This window comes from Corapipo altera, unplaced genomic scaffold, assembly GCF_003945725.1.
Source record: "Corapipo altera isolate COAL_440 unplaced genomic scaffold, ASM394572v1 61029, whole genome shotgun sequence".
Taxonomy (NCBI): Eukaryota; Metazoa; Chordata; class Aves; order Passeriformes; family Pipridae; genus Corapipo; species Corapipo altera.
The window spans coordinates 607,523-621,506 of record NW_020885027.1 but is presented as its reverse complement, the minus strand read 5'-3'; the positions used below and the strand labels follow the sequence as shown (position 1 = coordinate 621,506).

General features: G+C 43.9%; 1 protein-coding gene across 1 annotated transcript in view; it reads right to left on the bottom strand.

The window, feature by feature from the left end:
• The window catches only part of LOC113959220 (ras GTPase-activating protein 1-like), a 99,029-nt gene that overhangs the window by 19,305 nt on the left and 65,740 nt on the right, over positions 1–13,984 (bottom strand). Inside the window, exons 16-20 of the mRNA XM_027668092.1 lie at positions 12,881–13,053; positions 12,569–12,728; positions 12,253–12,395; positions 11,420–11,535; positions 506–592 (exon numbers count right to left, since the gene is read on the bottom strand). Of these exons, the coding sequence (XP_027523893.1) occupies positions 506–592; positions 11,420–11,535; positions 12,253–12,395; positions 12,569–12,728; positions 12,881–13,053 (679 nt within the window). The remainder of the gene's footprint in view (positions 1–505; positions 593–11,419; positions 11,536–12,252; positions 12,396–12,568; positions 12,729–12,880; positions 13,054–13,984) is intronic.

Sequence of the window (13,984 nt, the reverse complement as noted above, 5' to 3'; positions counted from 1 at the left end):
GGTATTAGTTTCCTTAACATGTTATGTCTGCATTTTAAAGGACATTCATCTTAGCATGTATAAGATTTTTCCAATAATTAACACACACTACATAGGAGTCCCTGGATAAGGCATGGTTCCCCCAGATGGCATGACAGGAACATAATCATTAGAGGATATCAGAAGTTAACTATCACTTTGAGACAACTTTTTCTCTTTCCCAAGATTTTAAATTAAAAAAATAGAAATAAATTCAAAGTTAAAGCTATTAAATATAGCTATACTGACCTCTATACTAGACCACTTGCAAGGCTCCAACAGCATGACTAAGAATCTAGCGGACTCTCAATCCTTAACTGGAATATCATGCCCCAGTACCACAATAATTTTAAATATTCTTGTAATCTATATAAATACTATCAAGTTTTGTCCCTAAAAGAAAATATTGATAAGTACACTGAAGTATGACAGTAATAAGACCTTAAAATATTATTTTCAGCATAGAATAAACTGACAAGTAACTTACCTAACAACTCTTGTTCTCATTGTGGTATTAGCTGGCCACTTGTTTTGAACAGACTTCTGCAAGCATCCATAAATATATCTCAGTGTCCTGTAAAAATAATAACTAATTAATAATTTCATCTAAAAATTTTAATGAATAAAATTAGCCGATCAGAAAGCATCTAGTCCAACCTCCTTCAATTGATGTAAATTAAGTCAAAATCTGCTATAACAGTCCATTTACAAATGGCAAAGGAAGTCCTCAACTAATGCACTAGTCTATTTGTGCAGGTAAAATTCTGATTATTCATGTGTGCATTAAATATTTTATAATACTTTTTTCCTATTTCTTATGTAACATTTCCTCTTTTGAAAAAAAATTAAAATCCCTGATGGTTTGGTGGCTTTTTTCCTTCTTTTTTTCCCCCCCACTTTTTAACTGAATGAATAATAATTTGTGTATCCATGACTAGAGGTCAGGTTCTTAAAAACAGTTAATCAATAGTCCTCCTCTATCAAAAAAAATAGGAGCACTCTGGTGTATTTCAGAAAATGTTGAGATGCACCATATACTTAACAGAACAAAGCTTTTAATACTAACCTTGCTATCACTGACACAAAAGAACCTTCTGTGCTGTTCTGCCATTCTGTGGTGGGTTGACCACGGTCAGCAGCTAAGCCCTCACCCAGTCACTTGCTCACTTCCCCTCAGCAGGATAGGAAAGAGAATCACAAAATCATAGAATCATTTAGGTTGGAAAAAAGTTCTAAGATCAAGTCGAAACAGTAACCTAACACTGCCAACTCCACCATTAAACCACATCTTTAAGTGCCACATCTACACATCTTTAAATACCTCTAGGGATGGTGACAACCACTGCCCTGGGTAGCCTGTTCCAATAATAAACTACTCTTTCAGTGAAGAAATTTTCTCTAATATCCAATCTAAACCTCCTCTGGCACAACTTGAGGCCATTTCCTCTCATCACTGGCTACTCAAGGAGAGACCAACACCCACCTTGCCACAACCTCCTTTCAGACACTTGTAGAGAGCAATAAGGTCTCCCCTGAGCCTTCTTTTCTCCAGCCTAAACAACTCCAGCTCCCTCAGCTGGTCCTCACAGGACTTATTCTCCAGCCTCTTCCCCAGCTCTGTTGCACTTCTTTGGACACACTCCAGCACCTCAATATCTTTCTTGTAGTGATGGGCCCAAAACTGAATACAGTATTTGAGGTGCAGCCTCACCAGTGCCAAGTACAGGGGAACAATCACTTCCCTAGTCCTGCTGGCCACACTATTTCTGATACAAACCAGGATGCCATTGGCCTTCTTGGCCACTTGGGCACACTGCTGGCTCATATTCAGTCGGCTGTCAACCAGAACCCTCAGGTCCTTTTCCACTGGGCGGCCTTCCGGTCACTCTTCCCTAAACCTGTAGTACCGCATGGGGTTGTTGTGACCCAAGTGCAGGACTTGGCACTTCACCTTGTTGAACCTCATACAATTGGCCTCGGCCCATCGATCCTGCCTGTCCAGATCCCTCTGTAGAGCCTTCCTACCCTCCAGCAGATCATCACTCCCACCTAACTTGGTTTCATCTTCAAACTTACATAAGGGCAAACCCAAGAAAAACTCATGGGACAACATAAAGACGGTTTAATAGGTAAAGAAAAAGTTGTGCATGCAAGCAAAGCCCAGCTGCCCTGCGAGGCCTAATCAGCTGACCAGGGGGTGGAGCCGAGGTCAGTTCCGGGAGATTTAAACTGCTCCAGGGAGCACAAGCAACCTGAGTGCAGTGAACAGGAGTGAGCAAACAGGGGCGTGGCACATCAGTGAGAGCATGGCACGGCAGTTTGCTTGGCAGTTCCCACAGGCAGGGTGAGCAGGAAGGGCACAGCCACCCTCCCAGCTCTCTCTGGTGAGTTGTAAGGTAGGTTTGTGGCTGTCCGTATTTGTTTTTCTGCAACTAAACTCAACCCAGCAATGGTTTCCAAACAAGTGAAAGCTGTTGCTGCTCTCAGGGGGAGTGTGCTAACCCAGAACCCCCCCCCGGAAGGACGCAACTGTTCAGGTCACTGGCTGCACAGAGTGTCTGAGCCTGGCGTTAGTACCAGAGGACAGTGCGAGTGACCTGCATAGGATGCGAGCAGGTGAATGATTTGCTGTGCTTAGTGGCAGAGCTTAAGGGAGAATTGGAGAAGCTAAGAAGTATTAGGGAGAGTGAAAGGGAAATTGACTGGTGGAGTAATACCCTTTCAACCCCAAAAGCCCAGCAGGAGATGGTGAAGCCCTGCCCCTCCTGCCATCAGGAAGATGGAGCAAACCAAGTAGATGGGGGGAATGGAAACAGATCCATGATCAAAGAGGTAAAAGAATCTCCTTCCAACCCCCATCACCTCCCACGGTGTCCTTAAAGAACAGATATAAGGCCCTGGACCCAGAGAGTCAGGCAGAGGACAGTCAAGAGGAAGATCTGTCTGGAGGGTCTCCTGGTTGCACTCCATCTACTAGACAGATTACAACCACAGTTATAAAGAAAAAAAGAAGGGTAGTTGTAGTAGGCAACTCCCTTCTGAGGGGAACTGGAGGCCCTATATGCCGACCGGACCCATCCCATAGGGAAGTCTGCTGCCTTCCCAGGACCCGGGTGAGGGACATTAGTAGGAGACTCCCTGAGCTAATCTGGCCTTTTGATTATTATCCACTGCTGGTGGTCCAGGCTGGCAGTGATGACATTAATGAAAGAGGTACCAGGCTAATTAAAAAGAACTTCAAGGCACTGGGTTGATTAGTTAATGGGACAGGAGCACAGATGGTGTTCGCCTCAGTTCCTGCAGTAGCAGGGATGAATGAGGAGAGGAGTAGGAAAACCCATCTTATCAATGGGTGGCTAAAGGATTGGTGCCTATGGCAGAATTTTTTTTCGACCGTGGGGCAAATTCTATGGTACCCAGCCTGATAGAGTCAGATGGACTTCATCTATCTAGCAAGGGAAAAAGGACTCTAGCCCGTAAGTTGTTGGGGTTGATCAGGAGGGCTTTAAACTAGGTTTGAAGGGGGAAGGGGTTGAAACCAGGCTCTCCAGAGATGAGCCTAAGGGTGGTAAGCCAGAGTTAGGGGTGATAGCAGCCCAGCTGAAGTGCATGTACACCAATACACACAGTATGGGTAACAAACAAGAGGAGCTGGAAGCCATCATGCAGCAGGAAAGCTATGACGTAGTTGCCATCACAGAAACGCGGTGGGATGACTCACATGACTGGAGTGCTGTAATGGATGGCTATGTGCTCTTCAGAAGAGACAGGCAAGGTAGGAGAGATGGCTCTGTATGTTAAGGAGTCTTGACTCTATAGAACTTGAGGTTAGTGATGATAAGGTTGAGTGCCTATGGGTAAGAATCAGGGGGAAGGCCAACAAGGCTGACATCCTGGTGGGAGTCTGTTACAGACAACCCAACCAGGATGATGAGGGTGATTAATTATTTTACAAGTAACTGGCAGATGTCTCAAAATTGCCAGCCCTTGTTCTTGTGGGCAACTTTAACCTGCCGGATATCTGCTGGAAATTCAACATAGCATAGAAGAGGCAGTCTAGGAGATTCCTAGAGCGTATAGAGGATAATTTCCTGCTCCAGCTGGTAAACAGCCTATCAGGGCTGGGGCCCCACTAGACCTGCTTTTTACAAACAGAGAGGGGCTGGTGGGAGATGTGGTGGTCGGAGGCCGTCTGGGGCACAGGGACCACGAAATAATAGTTTTCAATACTCAGGGACGCAAAGAGGGCCATCAATAAAACTTCTACTCTGGACTTCCGCAGGGCAGATTTCGGCCTACTCAGAAGACTGGTTCAGAGGGTACCTTGGGAAACAGACCTTGAAAACAAAGGGGTCCAGGAGGGATGGACATACTTCAAAAAGCAAGTCTTGAACGCACAGAAGCAGGCTGTCCCTATGTGCCAAAAGGCAAGCTGGCAGGGAAGATGGCCAGCCTGGCTGAACAGGGAAGTGTTAAAGGAAATTAGGGGAAAAAAGAGATCTTACCGACTATGGAAAAAAGGGCTGGCTACTCAGGAAGAGTTTAGGAATATAGTTAAGTCATGTAGAAAGAAAATTAGAGAGACAAAGGAACACTTTGAACTTAATCTAGACAATTCTGTTAGGGAAAACAAGAAGTGCTTCTACAAATACATCAATAGAAAAAAGGAGGGGCAAGGAAAACCTCCATTCTTTGTTGGACATGGGGAGGAACATAGTCACCAAAGATGAGGAAAAGGCTGAGGTACTTAACACCTTCTTTGCCTCAGTTTTCAACAGTAAGACAGGTTGTCCTGAGGACAGCTGGCTTCCGGAACTGGTAGACAGAGACAGGAAGCCGAATAGCCCCTCTGTAATCCAGGAGGAAACAGTGACCTGCTGAGCCACTTGGATCCTCACAAGTCTATGGGACCAGATGGGATCCACCCAAGGGTGATGAGGGAGCTGGCAGAAGAGCTTACCAAGCTGCTTGCCATCATTTACCAACAGTCCTGGCTCACTGGGGAGGTCCCAGATGATTGGAAGTTGGTGAATGTCACGCCAATCCACACAAAGGGCTGGAAGGAGGACCCGGGAAACTACAGGCCTGTCAGCCTGACCTCAGTGCCCGGTAAGGTTATGGAGCAGATCATCCTAAGTGCGATCACACAGCACCTGTGGGATGGACAAGGGATCAGACCCAGCCAGCACGGGTTTAGGAAGGGCAGGTCCTGTCTGACCAACCTGATCTCCTTTGATGACCAGGTGACCCATCTGGTGGATGAGGGGAAGGCTGTGGATGTGGTCTCCCTGGATATCAGCAAAGCCTTTGACACCATCTCCCATAGCATACTCCTGAAAAAGTTGGCAGCCCACGGCTCAGACAGGTGCACTCTGTGCTGGGTTAAAAACTAGCTGAATGGTCAGGCCCAGAGAGTGGTGGTGAACGGTGCTGCATCCAGTTGGTGGCCAGTCACTAGTGGTGTCCCCCAGGGATCAGTGTTGAGCCCAGTTCTGTTTAATATCTTTATTGATGATCTGGATGAGGGGATTGAGTGTACCATCAGCAAATTTGCAGATGACACCAAGTTGGGGCAACATGTTGATCTGCTGGAAAGCAGGAGGGCTCTTCAGAGGGACCTGGACAAGCTGGAGACATGGTCTGATTCCAACGGGATGAGGTTCAACAAGGCCAAGTCCCGGGTCCTGCACTTTGGCCACAACAACCCACTGCAGTGCTACAGGCTGGGGACAGAGTGGCTGGAGAGCAGCCAAGGACCTGGGAGTTTGGATTGACAGGAAGCTGAACATGAGCCAGCAGTGTGCCCAGGTGGCCAAGAAGGACAATGGCATCCTGGCCTGGATCAGGAACAGTGTGGCCAACAGGTCCAGGGAAGTGATTCTTCCCCTGTACTCAGCACTGGTGAGGCCACACCTGGAGTACTGTGTCCAGTTCTGGGCCCCTCAGTTCAGGAAGGATATTGAGGTGCTGAAGCAGGTGCAGAGAAGAGCAACAAGGCTGGTGAAGGGACTCGAGCACAAGTCCTATGAGGAGAGGCTGAGGGAGCTGGGGTTGTTTAGCCTGGAGAAGAGGAGGCTCAGGGGAGACCTCATCACTCTCTACAACTACCTGAAAGGAGGTTGTAGCCAGGTGGGGGTCGGTCTCTTCTCCCAGGCAAGTAGCAGCAGGACAAGAGGGCACGGTCTTATGCTGTGCCAGGGGAGGTTTAGGTTGAATATTAGGAAAAATTTTTTATGGAGAGAGTAATCAGACATTGGAATGGGCTGCCCAGGGAGATGGTGGATTCTCCGTCCCTGGAGGTTTTTAAGATGAGACTGGATGTGGCACTTAGTGCCATGGTCTGGTAACCACGGTGGTGTTGGATCAAGGGTTGGACTTGATGATCTCGGAGGTCTTTTCCAACCTGGTCGATTCTGTGATTCTGTGATTCATTCACTCCTCCCATTGGCAGTCAGGTGTTTAGCCATATCCAGGAAAGCAGGGCTCCATCACACATAATGGTTACTTGGGAAGATGAATGCCATAACTCTAAAATGTCTCTCCTTCATCCTTCTTTCTCTGCAGTTTTATTGCCAAGCACAACGTCATACCATATGGAATATCCCTTTGTTGGGGTCAGCCATCCCAGCTATTTCCCCTCTCAGCTTCTTGCCCATCTCCAGCTTACTTGCTGGGGGGTAGGGCAGAATGGGGAGAGAAAAAACAACGCTTAACACTCTGCAAGCACTCTTCAGCCAAAACATGGGTATGTTAACAACAGTGTTTTAGTCACAAATCTAAAATAGAGCACCGTACAAGCTCCTATGAAGAAACCAACCAAAACCAGTACAAATCTCCATCCCTTTTTCCATACCATTTGCATCATATGCTTGGGTCCTACACTATCCAGTACATCCTCATTAACCACCACCCCTCCTTCCCATCCTTTAGTATACATACAGATATAATTCCCTTAGTCTTAGTCCGTGTGTGTGTCCCCCCCCGCAAAGTGTCCATAAAATGTCCATTCAGTTCATTTGGGCTCCATCTGTTATGGTGATCACTCAGAACAGGAGAGGTGGTGCGCTGTGTGGAGTTATTTGGCACCGAAGGCAGCTCATATTGTGTCCTTGCTGCACTTGCACTGCTTTTTGCAAAGCTCATCCACCACTAGTTCGGGTGGTCCCTGTTATATTACTACTTCTAGCATACAACTCAAATCATGGGTTACAACAGTTTAATCACATATCCATTAAAATCTCCACCCCTGGTCCTTTTGGACCAGGCTATAGAGTTTTACATTGCAATGAACTCCATGCCTTGCCCCTGCTCTAGCATGGATTCTCTATGGTCTGCAGTCCCTTAGGAGGCATACCTGTTCTAGCATAGACTTATCCACAGACCAGCCACTTCAACTCCAGCTCATACTGGAGTTCCTCCATGTCCAGCACTCAACCGTGGAATGACTTCATTCAGGCCATGATAGTCCACTGTTAGTCTCTACCCTCCACCAGACTTTTACGGGCCATATGGATCTATTCAAGGGTGATTGAGTCTTGCTGATTACTCCTTGGCTTTCCAGTTGATGAATCAGCTTATGAAGGGGAACCAGGGAGTCTTGGTTGGTGCAATACTGCCACTAGTTCAATATCATGGTAGCAGTCTGCACCTGCTGCTCTTCAACACACAGCAAATCCACAGCAGAAGGTCCTACAATTGGCTGGGCAAGGTAGACAGCTGTTTAATCTTCTTTGCATCCATGGTAGCTACACCAAAGGCCCACCAGTACCCTTTCAGATCCTTGAAATACCCTCTCCTGAAACAGTCACAAGGATACATCGAGTCTCCAGGTCAGTCACAACAGGATACTTCTGTCACTTATTCCCTGTGAGGCTCACCTCAGCCTCAAACACAAATTGTCGGGATCCCCTTGTCACTCTAGAAATCCAGATGGGTTCCATCCCCTTGGACCTTAATGGCATTAGGGTACATTGTGCACCCATGTTTACCAAAACCTTATACTCCTAATGGGTCTGATGTGCCAGGCCACTGTATCCACTCAGTCCAATAAAACCAGTTGACCCTTTCCTCTGCCTGACCTCTCTCTTTTTGCTTGGAGCATTCATTGTGGTCATTACCCAACTCCTGCAATTGCAAACCATTAGTCCCTTCATTAGGATCAGAAGGAGGATCAACTGTGTCTGGAGAATTGCTCAACAGCAACCAGAGCAGTAATCTTCTCTGGATGGAGCTTTTTGGCTGCTGTTTTCCCTTGCAATTCACATACGTGGTCTATGTTTAAGGAAGGTGCAATGCTCCAGTTCCTCATGTCTTCCCTGTGGTTGCAGAGCTAGAACCACAGAGTGGCATATAGTGTGCACCCACAGTTCCCTTTCCCTTGAGCAGAGAAAGGTTGATTTCATACAGCACTCTTGATAGCTGAGACACCAGACTGTAGGGGTAAGGAGAAAGGGATATTCTCTTCAAGTTGCTGGAACTGTTGGGACAGTTTCTCCATTGCCCTGTAGGGTCAGGGAGGAAGAGTGATTCTCTTAAGAGCACCAGAGCTGGCAGACCAGTTTTTCCAGAGTTAGTGTATACATGTCTGTCCATTATCACCAGGGTGCTGGTGTACAACGTTGGTGCATTCCATATAAGCTTCCACCACATGGACCACAAATACAGGACTTCATCTGGATCTTTGGAGGCCTGGTTATTGTCCAGGTTGCTGTAGGTCACCACCACCACTAAATCCCTCAGACACTGAATACCTTCCTCAATCATGGTCCATTTGCCACAGTAGTTTACAAGACTTTCCTTGAAGGAATACCTTGTCTTCACACTTGACAGGAGCCACTTCCAGAGGCTGTGGATTGCTGCCCGTCTTTCTGTCTCTTTGTTGATTCCATGGTCCCTTGCTAGGGATCCCAGCTGCTGATCTTCTCTACCTTCTATAGTTCCTGACTGTTGGCCCCAATATCCCAGCATTGGAGAAACTAGGTGATAATTTGCTCATCTGGCTGGTGACCATAATCTTTCCACATATCTCTCAGTTCACTCAAGGATAGAAACCAGGTGATTTCTGACTTGTTTATGATTTCAGTCTCTTGCCTCTCCTGTTCTTGTGACTACTCTGCTACAGAACAGGCTGCCTCTTCTGATTCTTCCTCCTGCTCTCCCCTCAGGAGGAGTTTCTTCCTCCCTTACTAAAACAAGTGGACCTCTGCTTCCATTTTTTCTTCTTGACTATACGAACAACTGTTAAAGTTGAGGGTTGAGTCTCTGGCTTAGCTACAGTGTCTGTTTGTATGTCCTAAGATCCAGAGACCCTCCTGAGCCCTTCAAGTGCTGAACAGAGGTTCAGTAGGGGTAGAGCAGGCCCAAGCACAGTGCTAGAAGTTGTCTCTCTGATATAGACAAGGCATCATTTCATCAAGTGCTCTGTCACTTCAATATCATTCCACACCTGTTCAGGTTTCAAGTCCCACACCATTGGGGGAGGGGAACACTCTAGGTACCTGGCCAAGTTCTCCTATACACCTTGCCACCCATGACCCATATGCCTCAGAACACATCCCTGTGTGGCATTTCAAATGACTACCCTTTTGAAAAGCCAGAATTATATTCACGACACATACCAATAGAAGCATTCTGGTTACGCAAGGATATCCCAGAAACCAAAGAGTCATTGTAACAAGGCAGAATACATCTACCACTGAGGAGAAGGTGGTGCCATTCTTCGTTTCCCCCACAAAATGGCTCTCAGAGAAGAGGAAAAAGGTGTAATTGTTAATTGCCTCAGAGTTGGTTCCCAGGGTACTGGGACAACAGCAATGCATGGCACAAACACCAGATCAGGCTCAAGGACAGTGCTTTTACCATAGCTCTCCCAGACATAAATACAACAAAGTGATAAACAACACACCAAACTTCAAAAGCTGACAGCAGCCATTAACAAGCACTAGAGTTTGAGGCAGAGCAAGAGATGGAGCATGTCATGGAGCAGACAATGTAACAAATAAACCAGTATCAAGAAAAACAAGTCAACATTGTGACCAGCAAGAGCAAGTAACAAATTGCCAAGCAATAACTAAACAGTTATAACAACTATAAATGTAGTCTAGCACACTCAGATCAAATCTATTTTTATCTAGAACCTCTCAAGCCTATCAGGCTCCAGAAAGGATTGCCATGGGTTGACCCCAGGCAGCAACTAAGCCCCCTCCCTCCCTCAAATTGCTTGTTCACTCCTCTTCAGCAGGACAGGGGAAAGAATCAGAAGGGCAAAAGCAAGAAAAACTCATAGGCCATCATAAAGACAGTTGAATAGGTGAAGCTGTGCACACAAGCAAAACAAAATAAGGAATGCATTCATGACTTCCCATCAGCAGGCAGATGTCCACACACTTCCAGGAAAGCAGGGTCTCATCATGCATAAAAGTTACTTGGGAAATATCCCTTTGGTGAGTTGGTGTTCAGCTGTCCTGCTTGCATGCCCTCCCTACTCACCTTTTTTTCAGAGGGGGAAGGAACAGCAGGCAGCAGCTGAGTGACAAAAAGGAGGACAAAAAAAAGGAAACCTCTACACTGTGCAAATACTGTTCAACAGTAGCCAAAATACCAGCATGTTGACAGTGCTGTTTTAGTCACAATCCAAAACACAGCACCATTCCAGCTACTATGAAGAAAATTAACTACATCCCAGACAAAACCAGTACATAATGCAAAATTCAGAATTGTTTACATTAAAAGCTAATGATAAAAAAGTGAAAGAAAACTGTTAGCACTACACACTTTTTATTCATTGGTTTCAGTCTAAACAAGTTAACTTTTTTTAAAAAAGGAAAAGAATAACCTGTGCATCAATAGATAGAAGTAATCAAGGCAGGGTGTCATTCTACTGCCACCCATTTGTATTTTTAATGCTGTTAATAATTCCATCTCTTTTTCAGAGTAGGATGACTGGAAAGAATTGGTAACTAACTTAAATATATACAATTGTCTGCTAACTAGTACTGTCCTCTACCTCTTTGTTGAGACAATATATTGATATTTTATTTTTTTCCTTCTTTCCCTGACCCCTTGGAGTCTGTTTTGCCCATGACAGTAATCGGTGAAAGATCTCTCCCTGTCCTTATCTCAACCCATGAGCCTTTCATTATGTTTTCTCTCCCCTGTGCAACTAAGGAAGGGGAATGATAGAGTGGCTTGGTGGGCACCTGACATCCAACCAAGGTCAACCCACCACATTTGCAAAAAGCACAATTCATTCAAATGTTTTGGGTTTTTTCTCTGTACATATAACAGCCCTAAAGAATTTAGTCTTAATACTGATTAGTATAAGATAAACCAGTAAGAATACCATGTAAACCACAAACAGGAATTTTCAAGTACAAATTTGAACAGAAGAGTGCAAACTTACGGAGGCAGTATCTCTGCAGCCATGAATATTTTCTCCACCAATTCTGAAAGTATACTGAGTAGATGTGCCAAATTAGTGTTTACATCTTCGTTTTTTTCTAACTTTGAAGGATTTAACTAAAACCAAAAGGGAAAACGACTGAGTTTTGTCTCTTGAATAGAACTACATATATAATTTGATAATATTACACACAGGATACTATTTAAAAATAAATATTCTACTCCTGTACAAATCTCAGACTTGCAGGAACTTACAAATCTGTTTCAAGGGCTAGCCAGGAAACTAATGTGAAAAAGCAATATTTTTAAGTTCTAGTGCACTGTGCTTTTAACAGCACAGACATTTAACACTATCCATAAGTACCCATCTTGTTCTAACTATGTATATTTTCATCTTTTAAACCAGTATTCTGAGGACACAGCCCTCTCCTTTCCATATTTAAGTTCAAGTGAAATGGAAGTTAGGAGGGTTGTTTTAGAAATAAAGATAGGATCTAACACAAGCAGTTAATGTAAGGGAGTTTTAAAATGAAACTAAGTTCAGACATTGACTTCTAGTATATCTGGAGCTCAAAAAAAGTTATTCAGTAACTGCTACAACAGAACCTACAACTGCTAAAGAATAAATACATAATTTAAAGAGATTTGAGTTTAAAAACTCAAAGTGATGCTATGAACATTGTTTAAGCTAACATTTAAAAAAACCTCATAGTCAGTTTAGTTCCGGTATTGAAATTATTTCTGAAGGATTAATAAATGATTCTAAAGCAAACAACCAGTAGATCATAATTTCAACAAATCAAAATTTAAAAAAAACATAGTTCAAGTTATCACCTCACAGGACTGCTTGCTCTCCATTATCTTTAATATACTGTCTTTTAGTGCATGGTGAACAAAACGTGTTGCTGTGGCTTTCATATATTGCTCCATAAGTGTACTTGCTAAAGTGGTGGCACGAAACAAAGTAGTAGCTTCATCTGAAAAAAATAAAGTGTAAAGTTTGAAAAATGAGACAACAAAAAGCAGAGGAAAAAATAAGCTGTGTTCACAGTTTGAAATATGATGTAATTAAGGGCGGAGACGGAAATGAAGACATGGGAGCCCTTCTTCCCCAGAGTTTCAGTTAATGTTAGTGTAATTAGTACAGTACCTTCCATGCTTATTTCCCTGTCATTTAGTGTTCGTAACAGTAGTGACTCAAGCTTTTCATGAAGAAAAATTTTCAATAAAATGCCAGCCAACAGTGTTCTATCCTGTCCACAAACATGTGATAAGGCATAGACTACATGCATCTCTTTCTGGAGAATGAGCTGAAAGAAAACCAGAACAATGTTCAGAAACTTGTGCTAACATAACAGTCACTACAAATACTACTTAGCAATGTCTGTTAGCATTATTGAAATCTCTCAAACAACAGAGGAAGTGAATTTTGACAGAAAAACTGAGGAAACGAATTTAATACCTCTTTAAACTCACTGTACTCTTCTTCCGGCATGATCTTCTCCATAGAATATCGTGCTCGAACACGCAAAGATCCTGGCTCAATACCCTTCAATGGTATATGGGAACTGAGTTGAAACCACTCATCCGTTGCGTGTCCTTTCTGTAATCGGCTTAATTGGCAACGCATAAACACTTTAGGAAAAAAACGTTAAGTAGGTTATCTCCAGAAAAACAGTGCTCGTATTGAATAAAAAAAGGTTATTTTCAGTACGTCACCTTGCTTCAGCAAAAGAATATTAATAAAAATTATCAAAATTTGTGCCATCAAATATATGGACAGATTATCTCTTAGATGGTTTAACAGACTCCTGAAAACTGAAGCTGACATATAAAGCATGATATAAATAATGTATACCCAGTTTTCTTTTTAACACCTAAATAGGGGAAAAGCCCCTCTGCTCCCCCAGCTACCTAGCACACCTAGGCAACAATCTTTTGAAGCCTTGGGCTCATACCTCTATCAGGTCTGCTCTTGAACCACTTTGTTACTATTTTTAGTATTTATTCTTAATTTTACTACATCTTTCCCAAATGTTGTCAGATTTTTTTAACACTTTGAAACTCCCAAGTTTAAGGATGTAACATTTTATGCAAAACATATAAAAATGCCTTCCCAGACAGCTTACTGCTCAAATAATAACAAGTCAACCACATACGACAGAATCATTAATTCACTTTTTTTGGTGGTGTCGGTATCTTAAAATTACTAAGCAATGATCTGCACTAGCCTATTCAACCATAACTGAAAGTCTGGTCTGACAGTTGACCAGTAAGCTGCAGCAGTCAGACCAGTGACCATTTCAAAATTAGCACGTGCCCTCCTGAAATGACTGTCTGGAACTTCCAAGCTTCCTCTTTTTCTGCAACTCTTGATGAAATCTACTTTTAATCAAGTCCCTCACATTTAAGCAAGACAACTCCCAAAACCAAAAAACCCCCACCCCTCCAAAAAATCAAAAGACTGTTTGGGGTGAGACTTGGCTTTACTTCCCCAAACCCTTTGAGACCCCTTTTGGAAGGAGGGGGTGGACTTCCACTTGGAGGGAGTCCTGAAATGCAGAGA